The following is a 15,521-nucleotide window of genomic DNA, read 5'->3' on the forward strand; positions in this document are numbered from 1 at the left end:
CTGGGAACTTCATATAAGAGAAACTAGCTTGTAGTGCATAACTGTTATATAATTACAAATACATACAGGACAGGCCAATAGTTTGGATACACCTTCTCATTCTATGTGTTCTCTTTATTTTCATGACTATTTACATTGTAGATTCTCACTGAAGGCATCACAACTATGAATGAACACATGTGAAATTCCAGTACCCCAAAATACAGCTACTACTTTTAGTTTATGTTATACAAACACAATTCTGATATGTTGGTTTTTATGCAGCGTTTGAAATTCACATGCAGCATGTACAGTCGAAATTACAAAGCACTGTATGAAAATTGTTACGGGGAGAAGGAGACAGAAAGGTGGGACGGTATAATCATTTTCTTTGGGCTGAAGCTGGCTATTTTGACTTTAGCTAGGGAGGGTATTTTATTTTTTCTAATCTTGAGTTCAAATTTTGTTTCCGTCCCTTTTTAGTTAAACAATTGTTACATCAAAAAGATGTTGCTTTTTTAAAAAGTGAAACAAATTTCAGCCTCCCTTAACATCCAAACAATTTTAATTCAGTCTCTTAATCGATTAATTGATTAGTTGATCATCAACTAGTTTGACAAAAAATGAATTGTCATTTTGCATGAACAAAATGTTAAAATGTATCTGGGTGCAGCTTATCAAATTAATATTTGGTTGTCTTCTTTGATATACAGTATATATTTGGGTTTGGGCCTGATGAAACAAGCAATTTGATAATGTTGTTGTGAAATGATGACAAGCTTTTTTCACTTTTTTTTATACATTTTATAGAATCAACAATGAATCGTGAAAACAATTGGAAGTATTTTTAGGCATGCGTTTCTTATACAAGATGGCTTTTGACCTTACTGACAAACTGCAAATATCTACACATTAAGTTGATGTAAGCTACATTTTGACAATTATCATGCTTGCAGCATTTGTCTCTGGCCAGCCTGCACATAGATTTGTGACTTTGTCTCAGACAATGAAAGGAAATAAAGGGGAGGCAGGACTGTGGCACAGTATTTGAGAACTGAGTGAACTGAGTAGAACTGAGTGGGAAATAGATGAAAGAAATGCCATGGTACGTCAGTCTGATGAATTCCTTTTGCTGGCCACGTCTGCTCACCTTCTGCTGCTTCTGCTGCACCGTGTGTGTGTGTGTGTGTGTGTGTGTGTGTGTGTGTGTGTGCGTGCGTGTGTGTGTTTGGTGTGTGTTCAAGTGTGTGACATTTATACATCTGTGAAAGTGAGTGATGACTCGTATTTGGGTAATTTATCAACCATTCTTTGAAGTGTGAAATCAATGGAATGTTACCAAAACAGCACATCAAATTAGACAAATATGCAGAAAGCGTTTTCGTCTACACGCACACACACACACACACGCACGCACGCACGCACGCACGCACACAAACAAACAAAGAAACACACACACAAAGGAACAAGTTCTGCCTGTCAACTATCATGTTCATATGACTGCTGAAAATTGATTTTGAATGTAGTTAACTGGCAAGTCTGCAGAACATGCTGTGTAAATATGCAAATGCTAGATTGTTGGGGTAGAAAAACATGAAAGAATGTTTGGAGAAAGAGAAAGCAGAGAGGAGCAAAACCAGGTCTGTACACACCCCAACCCCTGAGACCCATAATCCCAAGCTATCAACCCTTCAATCCTGCCATGTTCTGGCACTTCATGCTGGCTTCTAAATTTGTGGGGAGGAGAAAACAAACTGTGTGTACTGGTATGTGGTCTGTTTGTGCGTATGTGGTGTCAAATTTACTGCATGTGTGTGTTAGTGTATGGAGAGACAGTGGGTGGGTATGTACTGAGAAGGAAATACTATCTCAATCTTCCACCAAGAGTTTCATGCAGTTAATAAAGGAAACGTCCACAAAGTTGTTTGAATATATAAAAAGCTCTTTTTTTCTTTTGTCTTTTTATTGCTAAATGAGGTGCTATCTCTCATTAACCTTTTGGCATCAATCTGCTTCAGGTTTTCGTCTCTATTTTCCAGCTTCTATAAGCAAAAAAGAGAAATGAACTCACTACAGCAGACTGCTGTAGCATTAGGTCAGTAATTGGCAGAACTATGGAGTGTTTTTCCCTGTTAACTTTGCGGAAGTCTAAATAGAAAGTTAGAGCTGCCTGTAAGAAGGAAGAGATGAGAGACTGTAAAACAAAATCTTATCTATATACACAGGAGCATTGAGAGTAAAGTCGGACCAAGAAATATTCATTTAAAGCAATGTTTTGACCTTTTGGAAAAAACAGTTCTTTCTTGTCAAGAATTAGATGCAAAGATTAATACCACCCTCATTTTTGTATGCTAATAAAGCTACAGCCAGAAGACACTTAGGTTATAGTGCATGCCATTTGTACTCGGAAACCTGATTTTTCAGAGCTCGGAACTCTGGCAACCACCGAGTATCCCGAGCTAAAACTCCAACATGGCTGCTCCAGGCATCAACCCTTGTGAAAGCTGTAGTAACATACAGTTATAAGTACTTCTGTGTTATTTGTGTCTCTCTAAATCAGTTATACATATGCTCTCCATCTTTTATCTGTGGGAGGCAGATTTTGGATGGAGCCAGGCTAGCTGTTTCCAATCTTTTTCAGCGTATTCATTTGGTTGGTAAAAAGACAGGCCCATCAGCCAGTTAGCTTAGCTTAGCACAGCAAGTTACTGTGCCCCTCCACGAAATGGCCCATTAACCCCTTGTAAATCCACAACCGGTTGTCTTTTGAACAGATTAAACAGGGGTAAACCAGATTAAATAGATGCACAAAAGAGTATAACAGAATAACAAAAGAGTGTATTTAGGCTAAGCTAGGCTAACCGGCTACTTGCGGTAGCACATTCATAATACATACATTGGTATTTATCTTCTCATGTAACTTTTATCTGGAACGCAGATAACTTTATTTCCCAAAGTGTCAAACCATTTCTTTAATGCAAGTTGACTTACTTAGCATAAACTCTGGGATATGTTACAACTGTTTGGGCCGATAAATATTTTTACTTTGAAACAAGCTTTATAGAGCAAGATACGATGTTCTGAATTGACCGTGAGCTAATTACACTTTGATTTATAAACGGTTTAGTAAGTAGCTCACTGCACAAAATGTATTTTCTTTTGCAGTGATCTTGGAGGACAATCACATTAGTACTAAAGGGCGGATGCTAGTATTCACAAGCAGATATATCAGTTTTACTCTGCTGAGAATAGAAAATTAGATAATTTAGGGAGGAATGTCCTAATGGGATTTCTTTCACTTATAGCTGCTTATAGCACTGGGTTTAATTTAATGTCAAACTACACTGAACTGTTTCTAATCATAATGGAAGAACAGAGTGAGAGGGGTTATTTGGAGAAGTGGAGACCGGAATGCAGAGAAGAAAAGTAGGGTGGAGGACTGAGAAGAGGTAAAAATAAAGAAATATAGACAGAAAAAGAAGAGTGAGTGAAGGCAAGGAGAGCGGATAAAGAGATGAGTCGAGGACGAGTGGTGTGAGATCACAGGACAGAGAGCTTCTTTGACAGCTAACATGACATGCGTGACACTGGTTTAGCCTGAAGGAACATTCCCAGGTCAGAGCTTTGTGTGTATGAGTGTGAGTGTGAGTGTGAGTGTGAGTGTGAGTGTGAGTGTGAGTGTGAGTGTGTGTGTGTGTGTGTGTGCGTGTTTCGAGTGAAAAAGTGGGAAGAAAGTTAGAGAGATTACAGTAATGTTCTGTTGGCATACACCATCACATGATGCTGCCTTCCGTCACGCTTAAATCAAACACACACACACACACACACACACACACACACACACACACACACACACACACACACACACACACACACACACACACACACACACACACAAAGAGTCAGGCCACGATAATGGGCAAATCTAGAATTTACAGTCATAAATGAATTTGACCATGTGTCCGAACAGATAATTACAAATACACAAGTAACTCCTTCTTTAAAGTATTTATTTACTTTAATAAAAAGATTAAGATAAGCGATTGTGACCAAATACAGTCACAAAAAACATGAAGCCTTAAGAACTGAAGCTCAATGTTGAACCGTATAATACAAAAGTTGAATTGTCACATAGCTGAAATCACACATCAGTAGTTGAATAACTAGTGGGAAAATGACTCCAAGATGATACATTTGGAGGCACTATTGTAACAAGCCATAAAGAATGCAAAATGCTCAATACATACATATATTAAAAAGGAAATATATAGCAAAATAACGTAAACAAATCTCAAACAAGAGCATTACATTCACTGTTAAAAAGTTACTTTAGTGATAGTTAACAACACGCAACACAGCGGTACACTCAAATGTAGTCTGTACAATGCAGAAATGATTGCAAGATTCATAGCGTCAAACATTCACTATCCAGGCTGCGCGCCGGATGGGCTGTCTTTGATTATTGACCCTTGACCCTCAATTTTACATAACACTTTTGCTTGGTTCTCAATATTTGGTGTTTGCCTGCTTCACAGAAATCTCAAACTTATTATGCAGGAATACAGTTTTTGGAATGCACTGATGCTTATTTCTTTTTGGACAGGGTGAGTGTGCAGCGATCCATCATGGCAAGTGTTCACAGTTTTAAGATACAAGCGTTTCATCTCTTTAATTTCCAAATACACGTCTGTTGAAGTTGAAGGAGACTTCATATGATATTGTAGATCGGTCAGAATGAACACTTGTCCTCATTCAGTCAGACGTACTTGAATATTTTGTGGAGGGGGGGTGTTTGCCATCATCTTTCCTCCTTTCTCACCTCTATGTGCCTCTTTAGCCTGTAGTGGACTTGTTGGTCGTGCGGGAGTTGCTCTGGTCGGAGGCTCGTTCAGTGACTTTCAGCTTCATGCATGACTGCTTCTCATCCATCAACATCTCAGCCGGTAGGCACCAGCAGCACAGGCAGGACTAGAGGAACAGGACAGGAGAAGATTTTAGTATTTGGTTTTTGTTTGTAGTCTGAGTAGTATTGACCAATCATGTTTGAGAAGGCTTTTGTTGCATGCAGGTAAACAATCTGTTTAAAAGAGGCAAAACGTTTTGGTCAAAATGCAATCTCTGAACCTATCGGTTATCGTCTGATGTAGATTTAGCTTTTCATTTATTTATTTTTCTGCATTCATATCCAGATATCTGATAAAAAAGTTAAAACACAAAGGCCTACAAAAAGTGTTAACTTGAACTATAAACATTGACCATGGAATGGACGAGGAAGTTTTGGCACAGATGTCTGTCATCTGGATATCCGCTGGCTCCACAGGAACACCCAAAATATCGCTGTTGCCCCCAGAGGCTAAATTGTGATCAGACCATGAGCCGATGGGTTCAGAGATTGCTTTGAAGGTAGTTTGAAATAGTTTAAAATATTATTTGCTTTCTGGCCTAGAGTTAGATGAAAAGATCAATACCCCTCAAATGTTTGTCCGTTCGAACGCACTGGAGCCAGCAGGCGGTTAGCTTAGCGTAGCACAGGAAGTTAATGTACCACATTAACACAACGTTGTCTTTAGCTTTTTATACAGATTGTACAATTGAGATTCAAGATCTTAATTAGGAGCTTTATAAGTGCTGGTAGGTGGATTTTTTTCTGTCGAACAGAGCCAGGCTAGCTGTTTTCCTCTGTTTTCAGTTTCTATGCTAAGCTACGCTACGCTTCATATTAATCGTATGAAAATGAGAGTGGTATCAATCTTGTCATTTAACTCTTGGCAAGAAAACAAATACATATGCTCCCCAAAATGTCAACTGTTCTTAAAGCTGTTTTCACTCTGCACGTGGCATATGTGACTAAGTTGCACCTTACCCTGAAGCACTTCTTGAAGCGCTTGCTGACCATGTAGAGGGCGATTGGGTTGATGCAGGAGTTGATAGATGCCATGTTGATGCCAATGTAGTCCAACACCAAAAAGAAACTAAAAAGGTTACAGAGACACATTATTCGTCAACTTCTCACTTCCTGGAGGGTGATTTATTATTCTACTAAATGATCTAGTCTCCTCCGTCCTTTGTTTTGTTTGTGGACTGTGCTACATGTATTTTCTTCCATACCTGAGCAGTTCGCAGCGGTTTGGATCTTTCTCATCGTAGATTGTGATCTTCAGGATACGGCTGAGGTGGAGAGGCAGCCAACACAGAGCAAAGACCAGAACCAGACAGAACACCGTCTTAGCCACCTCCCTTCGCTGAACACACAAACACACATAAATCACTGTATAGTTTATGCTGACAGGTTTGGCCCAGATAGAGACATGGTAAAATCTGGATACAAAGAAATCATTTATACAAAAAGAAGAAATTTATAGTGGACACACTTTTTGTATGACAATTGTCATAAATGAAAACAAATTATAGTTATAGCGGTATAGTTTGAGGTAAAAAGACAAAACTGTATTTGTAATAGCTTTAATTGGACACAATTATGTAAATGTATGATTAAGTCTTGTGTCAGCAATCAGCTAACCTGCTTGAGGTGGTCACTGAGAGCAATTTGGACTCCATTCTTCTTCCTCAGCATCTCACAGGTCATCAGGGTGTAGAAAATAGCAGTGCAGACCAATGGCAGGCAGAAATATGCACTGAAGAGCCACCAGTCCTTCACTGATTTATAAAACTACACAGAAAAATTGGAAAACATCACTGAATTACGCATAAGCATCTGCATGAGAGAGCTTAAAGTTGTGAAATGAAACATGTCACAAGTAAATTTAATGGTGTGAATTCCCACTCACGGCAGGAGTGATCGAACTCAAGGGTGTGTCTGAAATTCACTTGTTGACTTGCGTTTGAAATCATTTTATCAAAGTACCTCAGTGGAAAAACGACTTTTCACTGCTGTTATATTAGAATTAATAAAAGACTTGAACACACACACACACGGAGGAGCTGCATTTTTGTCTGCAGCCAAGAGAGCGATAACTCCTGGGACATACCATTTTTTCTACTTGACGATGCTTCACCGTCAGTAAACTCTCTTTGACCCCCAATTCGAGCCAGGAACTCTTTCACTGTATGGTAGTCAGCGTGCATGCCAACATGCACATTTGGGTCTCCTTGTGTGTCTTTACGTGTCAGTATGTATTATATGTGCATGTGCAGGTTAGCAGCACAGCTGTCTCAACACACTATTTTTCGCCACACTGAATTATATGTCTCAAAGTCTGTATGCCTGGGCTCACCATCATAAAGTCGGTTTTCTGCATGGGGTGAAGCAAACAGATCCTTAAGTGTTCTCCTTTGTAGTCCATGGCGATCATGTCGAAGGCTATTGCCTCTGGCACAGCCAAGACAATGGATACTATCCAAATGAGCGCTATCTCAATAGCCATCCACTTTGGAACTCCAATCCCTTTGATACGGCTCCAGGATGCCACGGCACGATACCTGGTAAATCAAACATGTGCAGTCAGTCAACCAACAAACTAACATAAGGGAAAGGAATAGTTTGAGAAATTTTGGGAAATACACATTTACTTTTTTTCTGAGGGTTAGCTGAAAAGAATGAAACCACTCTCATGTACGCTAAACATTTTAAGAGCAGTAATAATCCCTGTTGCATTAGGAAATGAAAACAGTGCCTAACGTGAAAGGAAAGGTGAGTTTGTGTTACCCTTTGGCTGTGGCCATAATTACCTGTCAATACTCAGAGCGCACAGACTCAGCCCTGTGATCCCCACAGAGGCTTTCTGGACAAACGGCACCAGCTTGCACAGAGTCACTCCAAAAGGCCAGTACTCTGCCAGGAGCTGGAGAGAGACAGAAGAGTTGATGACAGAGTTAAACCATGAGAGGGAGTGAAGCAAATCGTCTGGCTCCAAGTTGTTCTCCCCAGCCTCAGGCATCCAGAGTTGACCAGATGCGTAAACCTGAACTACAGTTTCTGTAAAGCTTTTTTCTCTCCTTTACAAGTCAAAAATGTTTTGTTTTTTCTTGAAAACACTTGTGTTTGGCCTCAAGGCACCGTAACCCAGACAGGTACGGTAGCTCTCGGAGAACAACAAAACCTTGCTAAACCTTAACAATATAAAGACTTATAAGTGACTGGAATGTAAGTGTAGATGAATTGGAATTATATGTAGCCCTGTATCTCCACATACCACCCTGTCTCTTCTGTCCTTGCTCTGGTATGCAACAGCAGCCAGTTGTTTTAACATGCTCTCCCCCTTACCCAAATATATAGACACTTTACACACACACACACACAGACACACACACACACACACACACACACACACACACACACATGCACACGCAAAATGAGCTCAACAGACAATAACATAAATAAGGGGATAGAGAGGGGCTCAGCATCTAGTAAAGTACCGGTAATAACATGAGAAAAGCCCCCTTTCAAGAGTGTGTATGTGTCTGCTCGAAGGTGCGTTTGTGTAAAGGATTTAAAATCCAATATGCGGCTAAATATTTGTGTATGACCTCTAACTCGAGTGCAACAAAAATCATTTAATATCTAGGGGAGTTTTGAATTGACTGAAAAAAAAACAACACTGTTAAGGGCAAAAAGATCCACTGTAAACCTATAGGGTATAGCTCACCTTGTAAACATTAATGGGAATGGCGATGATGATGTGCAGCAAGTCTCCAAGTGCCAAGCTGCCGATTAGGATGTTCGGCCCATTACGCATGCACTTGTTCTTATAGATGATTCTAAGCAAGGTGGTATTACCAATAATACCCACAACAAACACCAGGCAGGACACCAATGTATTGATGTACTTGAAGGTGTCTTGGATTTCTGTGGGTCCAGTGCACATTGGGGGTAGCCAGCGGCGGGGCATGGTGATGTTGGGCCTCACGGGACCTTGCACATCTCTCTCTACGAGTCCAAGTCTCTGGGTAACAGTGAGAAGATCCTGGGGCGCTTGTTTCTTTGGCTCCAACTGCCCTCTGGCCACATGGGTGTGACCCGCCAAGAGGAATAACTCCAAGCAGAGGAGATGAATCTTCATCCTGGAGTTTGGTTGCAGCTATGACTTTTATACAACAAGGTTGCAACTGATCCTCTTTGAGTGTGCCTGGAAACAAAATGGCAAGCAAGTAATGTATTCCGCCCTGTTATCTAACAACAGGAATATTATTACACTTAATGAAAAGATTACCTCACTGTCTACTAGGTATATTAGGCTCCAGGGTTTATTATTTGACTTTAGCTCAATGCCATCTCTATGCAAACTCAATAAAACTAAAATATGCAGACACACCCTGCAGAAACACTTTAGTCATTTTTAGTTTAGGGACTGTACAGACATGATAATGGGAAAGAGGGTAGCCTGACCTTTGGGAGAGCAGGGGTTGATTACCATTATTCAAATCTTTCTTTCGCAATATTAATAGTTCCATAAATAGTAACGTCAAATGACAACTTGCACTTTCACGTGGTTCATTAATGTGCACTTTTACACAAGCTGGGACAACACTTCTCTCAGTATCAGGGTTTTTACAAATGTCCATTGGTGGTGCTCATTAGATATTCTATTAAAATAATAAGGTTCACATTAGATAAATGATGAAACAAGTTGAATCAACTAACATTATTGTACTTTCATTTACAAAGTAAACCCCCCCTTACTGCCCCAATTGTTTGTACAGCCCTTAAATCAGTCAATTAATGTTCTCCAGTCACTGCTGTTTAAGCTCTTACTTACCTAATTCCCAGCTGAGGTAGAAATCCTCCAGAATTTGTGCCTCTTAGATCAAACTGTTCTTGTAACTCTCAAGCTCTCAGGACAGAGAAAAGTTCCCAAATTGGAGGGATGTTGTTCCTGAAGTGATAGTCCAGTCATCTCCAACAGCAACTTCTCTCTCTGTCACTGGCGTCAAATTGGAAAAAGCTCAAACTCTGTGCTCCAGTCCTCTGGTAGTTCCCTCTTCTCCAGTACTGGCTGCTGAGTCTCAGTGTACACAGTGTCAAGAGTCTGCTGAGTAGATCCCTGCCCTAACAACCCCTCCTCTTATGGAGAGGACTGGGTGTAGGAAGACAGAGGAAGGCAGGCAGGATGTTCATAAGTTATTGTGTTCATCAATGTCCCCTCATTTTAATGCAAGAAACAGGGTTAAATCATAAATCACTTAAAGTTTGGTTGGTACTCAGTGTTGGGTTTTTAGTGCCTTGCTTTATTTTTATGGTACCTTTCTGGCATTAACTATTAACAATCTGACAGGAATTGATCATTGCTATTATAAATGTCATGTTAAAGTGTTTCAGTTTGGCATGGTCATTGTTCTATTTCGTAAGACATACTGTGAAACAAAAACAATATTTGATACTTATTTATTTGCCATTTCATTTTATCTACATCCACAACAATCCTATCACTTGGGTTTTATCAGGCTGTCGATGTGCAGTCACGTTGTAAATAACTGCACCATATTTGCCAAGCGGTTTGTCATAGTAATGAGAAATTACATGATGAAGGATGCAGAGGACACACAAGTCTTCACATTAGAACTTTTCCTCTGTATTTTTGCTGTTAATGGATTTAACCTGGTAACCTGGAATGGAAGTCACACAACAAAAAACAACAAAAAATGTTGCGGCGGCTTTGGAAAAATGCAGTCGCTGATCGGGGGCTGGCTGCGGCCACCTGCTCATCAGATAAACACTCACACATATTCACACTCCGATGCGCAATATGGGGCAACTCGGGGTTCAGCGTCTTGCCCAAGGACACTTTGACATGGGACTGCAGGGCCAGGGATTGAACCCCCAACCTTCCGATTAGCAGGCAACCGCTCTACCACTGATCCACAGCCGCCCATCGAGAGCCAGCAGCTATGCTTGCTATTGCTAATAGCATTTTCACTTTAATGTATAGCCTATAACCATGTATACCATCTTAGTTTAGCGTGTTAGCAAGCTAACAATTACTAAGAAAACTAAATGCCATTATTTTTGCAGGTATGTTGGTGGAACCAGGGTGTCCCTCCATGTGTGACAAGGGTTTCACTCCATGTGTTTGTTTTTCTCTCCTTGACTTTTTTCACTCGTGACTTTTTTGACAAGGATAAACAAATTGGATATAATTTTTCTGTCACCCATCATAAAACAATTTTCTGGTCAATGACTCACTGTGAAATGCAGTTAACTTTACAGCAACGCTAACAGTCTTGGTTAATCACCTCTTTTCTTTCAGTTATGTATGTTTAGTTTCACTTATGTGAAAGGACAACACAAGAGAAATGTATTAGACATTCATGAAACATTTTGAAGATTCCAAGATTAATAGATATGATACGTTAAAAAGTAATCTATGAACTATTATAGATTTCAAAATAAAGAGAATATAATTTGTTGAACTATGAAGGCTTTCTGTAGGATATCCTATGAAAAGTATGCACAATTGTCTGGGCCAAATGTCCAGCAATGTGAGCAATCACTGTGCCTGGAAGCCTCTGCAGGGAAGAACCTGTTTAGGCAACAAAACTACTTGGTTAGGTTTAGAACACGATTGTGGTTTGGGTTAAAATAAGTAGGTCTGTTGTGTTTGTTAAGTACATAAGTAAGTAAGAATAACTATAAACAGTGAAAGAGAACAGTCTGCATCATTTAAATTAAAAACATTGAGAATCTCTGGTGTAGACCACACCTGTATTGGCCCTGTGTTGATCCTCCCTGTGAGGCTCAGATTTTCTGAGAAGAGACTTGCTCACAGGCCATATCGCCATCAGGACCAGATGTGTTTCTCTGATGATAGATTACCCTCTCAGAGGAGCTTTAAGGAAGTCTATTAGATAGACTGTGTTTTTCTACTTTTTTACTACTGCTATGCACTTCAGCAATAGAGTTCAAAGAAAGAGATGCTTATCCTTGTTTAGGTAGTGTTCCACTTACTAGCACTGCACAAAAGAAATGCTAGTAAGTGGAATCTACTTTTTTACCTATTTAGCTAAAGTGGTAAATTTAGGCACTGAAAATTATTAGGGGGCTTAAAGGGTCAGAAATAAGGAAGGCTATTGTAATATTGATAGTGTCAGTTCACTATGTTCAGGGAAAGATGACTAATCTCCAGCAAAAACTAAAAAATGTCAATGTTTTATTTGCAAAATCTTTACTTCAGTCATTCAGCTGAATCGTAAACCATGAAGATGTGTGGATGTTGTTGGGCTAAGAATTGTGGCCCAAGGTTCTTTTTTGGAAGGAAGAGATTCTCAATTGCAGTTGGAGTATGGAGTGTACTTTCTTACAGAACGTTCTGGAGACAAGATACAGGTGAAGGGCAGAGAGACAAGTCTCTTGCAGCAGTTAACCCAGTTGTCTCACTCCCTCTTTTTTGGCTCACCCTCATACACACATTTCACACATTCAAAACAGAAAGCTCAGCAACTTCAACAGGAGACATTTGGTTTCGGCAGATACATCACAAGGTCATGCAAGCACATCATTTATTACAAGAATTATAGACTACTCCTTTATCTGGTGTTCTTTTCAACTGCATCATTTGCTCACCCTAACTGCACACAACACCCTCAAATGATGATTATAATTCACACAATTTTAAGCAAAGCAATTATAAATTCCAACAATATGGATAATGAAAAATTGTTAAACAATTTTCAGTAGATAACGTTTCTAGAAGCTATCTTCACAATGCATCATGTAAAGTGAGTGTACAGTATAAGCCTTTATAGATTGTACAATGCAGCCTTGCATGAGATGTGGGCCAGTGGCACAATGTAACCAAATGCACTTAAGACCCACTAAAGAACGTACATGACACCATTTTATGATACCTTGTCCTCCACTATAATTCAGAGGGAAATGTTATACTTTGCTTTACTAGTTACTTTACAAATTTAGATTTTGCATACACACAACATATAATAACGTTATAAAATAGTATGCATGTATTGAGTATAGTTATAGATTAAATTACCCAACAGCATGTAAACTACTCAAATATAGCCTCCCCTAGACCGACTGCAACATTAAAATACTACAGTACTTCAACAATAATGCATCAGTAAATTTACATATAAAATACTATATAATGTAACACTTACGGGGCTGGGCTGTGTGTTGATTTTGGTACATTGCCGACGTGTGTGTGTGTGTTGTTGTTATCAGAAGGGCCTTCATCAGACACTGTTCATCACAGTGACTGCTTGGCAAACTCGACACACTGATGAAGCCCTGAGATGTGGCGGAAAACTCCAAAAAAGGTTAACTGAGTGGAATTTCTGCTAAAAAAATCTTTTGTTAAACTACTCCTTCCAAGGTCAATATTGGGCATTTGTTTAGGAATTAGTTTGGATGCCAAAATATTAAAGTTTTCCAGAGAGCTGAACTGAGTTCATCAAGGCTCTTCCTCCTCTAAAGAGTTGAGTTTGGTAAAAGACAAATGATGATGACTGAGTTGTTTGCCTCATCACTTTGTCACTTGAGCAATGTTTGTGCCAAGTAAGCTTTGTGTAAATTACATTCAAAAGTGCATTTTTCATATTCTAAAACATATTCTAAATTATATCTAATTATATTAAATGTTCATTAACCCTTCCAGTTTTTAAGATTTGTAGACTATCTAACTCCCACGTCTAATCACAAACGTCACCTCATATGCCCTTTCGCCTTTTGACAACATCAACACTTTTGGTCTGTTGCTTCTTTTCTTGTTTGCCACTGCTTGCACCTGTGTTTGAAAATGTAGGGAAAAAATGGTACCACGTGATGGCAAAGCTATCCCAACATCACAGCTAAGATGTGAGGAGTAGGCGAGACTAGGGAGACACTCTTCTGGCTCAGGTTCAAGTCCCAGTAGCAACTAGCATCAATACTGAAACCCTAAATGACTCCGTAACTTTGGTCCCTAGACGGAAGTGTTCTCGCTTGGGAAACATTAACATTTGATTTAAAAGGAAAAAACATGAAATTTCAAATAAAAGGAATTTATTTATATCACAGTTACTAATCCCAGTGATGCTCTCTCGCTTCGACGATTTGTGGGTTAACTTGTTGACTAGATCTCAGTTTGGTCTCAGTGCGTTCAATGGACATAAGACAGACTTGTTTGGTAGATATCTGCTAGCTTGGTACACTACAGGGGCTAGAAGTGTGAAAAACCACTAAAAGAACAGAAATGCGCTTCCTGGTAGCTCCAAAGTTGCCTTAGGCATTTTCTCTTAGCTGGCTTGCTAACATCACACACGGATAACGCAACATTCTGGAATCACCTGGTTTACTTCACAGTTAAAGGGTGAGGGACGGGACTGGGTTTGTCTGACAGTGATTGATGTCCCAATAAACAGATATACATAAGCAAAGCACAAAGCTGCGTTTCTTTTTAGCATTGTCTATATTTTTCATGCGCCCCCAGCCGCCCCCACCCCAGCAGAAAATCATCTTCCGACACACCAGATCCAACAAGGACAAAGAGCTAACTTGTTTTGAACAAGTAGTGATTCATTGCCCTCAGTGTCAACAAGAAGGAACCTTACCTAACACACAATACACCCTCTGAGCTTACTCTGTTAGAAGCAGGACATACTAATTTTACAGCTGAATTATGCCTGCCGGTGTGTATGCATAAATCTTGTGCTTGTAAATCCTGTGTCCTAGTCCCCAAGAAGTAGAACAGGCTGACCTTTGAATCTGGATGGTGGGTTAATAGGGTAATTAGCTTTAGCTGCCGTCTTATTAGACATATAAAAGAAGCATTTCCTGCTAGAGTCCTATCCTAACTCTATCAGTCCTTTGTGCCATGTGCTTGGCTCTCATCTCATCATCCAAGATTTAGAACCCTTGGACTGGTTACCAATTTCTTTTAGAATCCAATTTAAGATCTTACTCTCTACACCAGTCAACTCTTAACCCCTAACTGTCCAAAAAGACCTCTCACTCTGGATTTCCACCAACTGCGGAGCGGCTGCGGATTGGCTCCGCTGTGTGTGTTTGTTTTCTTTTTATCTTTGCCCTGTGCTAAATTGTTGTTGAGCTCTCTGGTAAAAATAGAAGCTCTGCGTATCTGCTCCGGAGGGCTGTGGATCGCCAAAGCTGGGACTGAGTCAGGACGCAGCCGTTCCGCAGTCAGTGGAAATACACACATTGACTCTAATGGAAACCTAATGACTCTGCTGCTGTTCCGGAGTGGATCAGCAGCTGTTCTGCAGTTGGTACAAATCAGGGGTCAGATCTGCAGGGTTAGGCCCGCTAGGTGTTCCAAAGACCAGGTTAGGGTCAAAGGGTGATCAAGTGTTTCCTGAACTGGCACCTCAGTATTCCAGTTAGTATTTGATCAGCTGGCACTGTTTGTACAGTTAAATCCTGTCTTAAACTGCTCATATTATGCTCATTTTTAGGTTCGTAATTGTATTTAGAGGTTGTACCAGAATAGGATAATGTGGTTTCTTAAAATAAAAAAAAACTATATTTTTGCCAAACTGCACATTGCTGCAGCTCCTCTTTTCACCCGGTGTGTTGAGCTCTCTGTTGTAGCTAGCGAGTAAGACATCACACTTCTGTTCCATCTTCTTTGGGA

The 15,521-nt window shown here is 39.9% G+C and overlaps 1 protein-coding gene across 2 annotated transcripts; it reads right to left on the minus strand.

The window, feature by feature from the left end:
- Positions 1–4,214: 4,214 nt before the first annotated feature.
- ednrba (endothelin receptor Ba) lies at positions 4,215–9,987 on the minus strand. 2 transcript variants are annotated; one of them, XM_034888344.1, is made up of 8 exons: positions 9,696–9,987; positions 8,586–9,065; positions 7,669–7,781; positions 7,215–7,419; positions 6,500–6,649; positions 6,088–6,221; positions 5,843–5,951; positions 4,215–4,947 (listed from the first exon to the last, which is right to left on the minus strand). In XM_034888344.1, the coding sequence occupies exons 2-8, from the start codon at positions 8,997–8,999 to the stop codon at positions 4,813–4,815; spliced, it is 1,260 nt and encodes a 419-aa protein (XP_034744235.1). In that variant the 5' UTR covers positions 9,000–9,065; positions 9,696–9,987; the 3' UTR covers positions 4,215–4,812. The 2 variants fall into 2 exon arrangements, with proteins under 2 accessions (XP_034744235.1, XP_034744236.1); XM_034888345.1 differs by lacking the exon at positions 9,696–9,987 and having other exon boundaries at positions 4,215–4,666; positions 4,799–4,947; positions 8,586–8,999.
- Positions 9,988–15,521: the final 5,534 nt, after the last annotated feature.

Source organism: Etheostoma cragini, chromosome 12 (genome assembly GCF_013103735.1).
Source record: "Etheostoma cragini isolate CJK2018 chromosome 12, CSU_Ecrag_1.0, whole genome shotgun sequence".
Lineage (NCBI taxonomy): Eukaryota > Metazoa > Chordata > Actinopteri > Perciformes > Percidae > Etheostoma > Etheostoma cragini.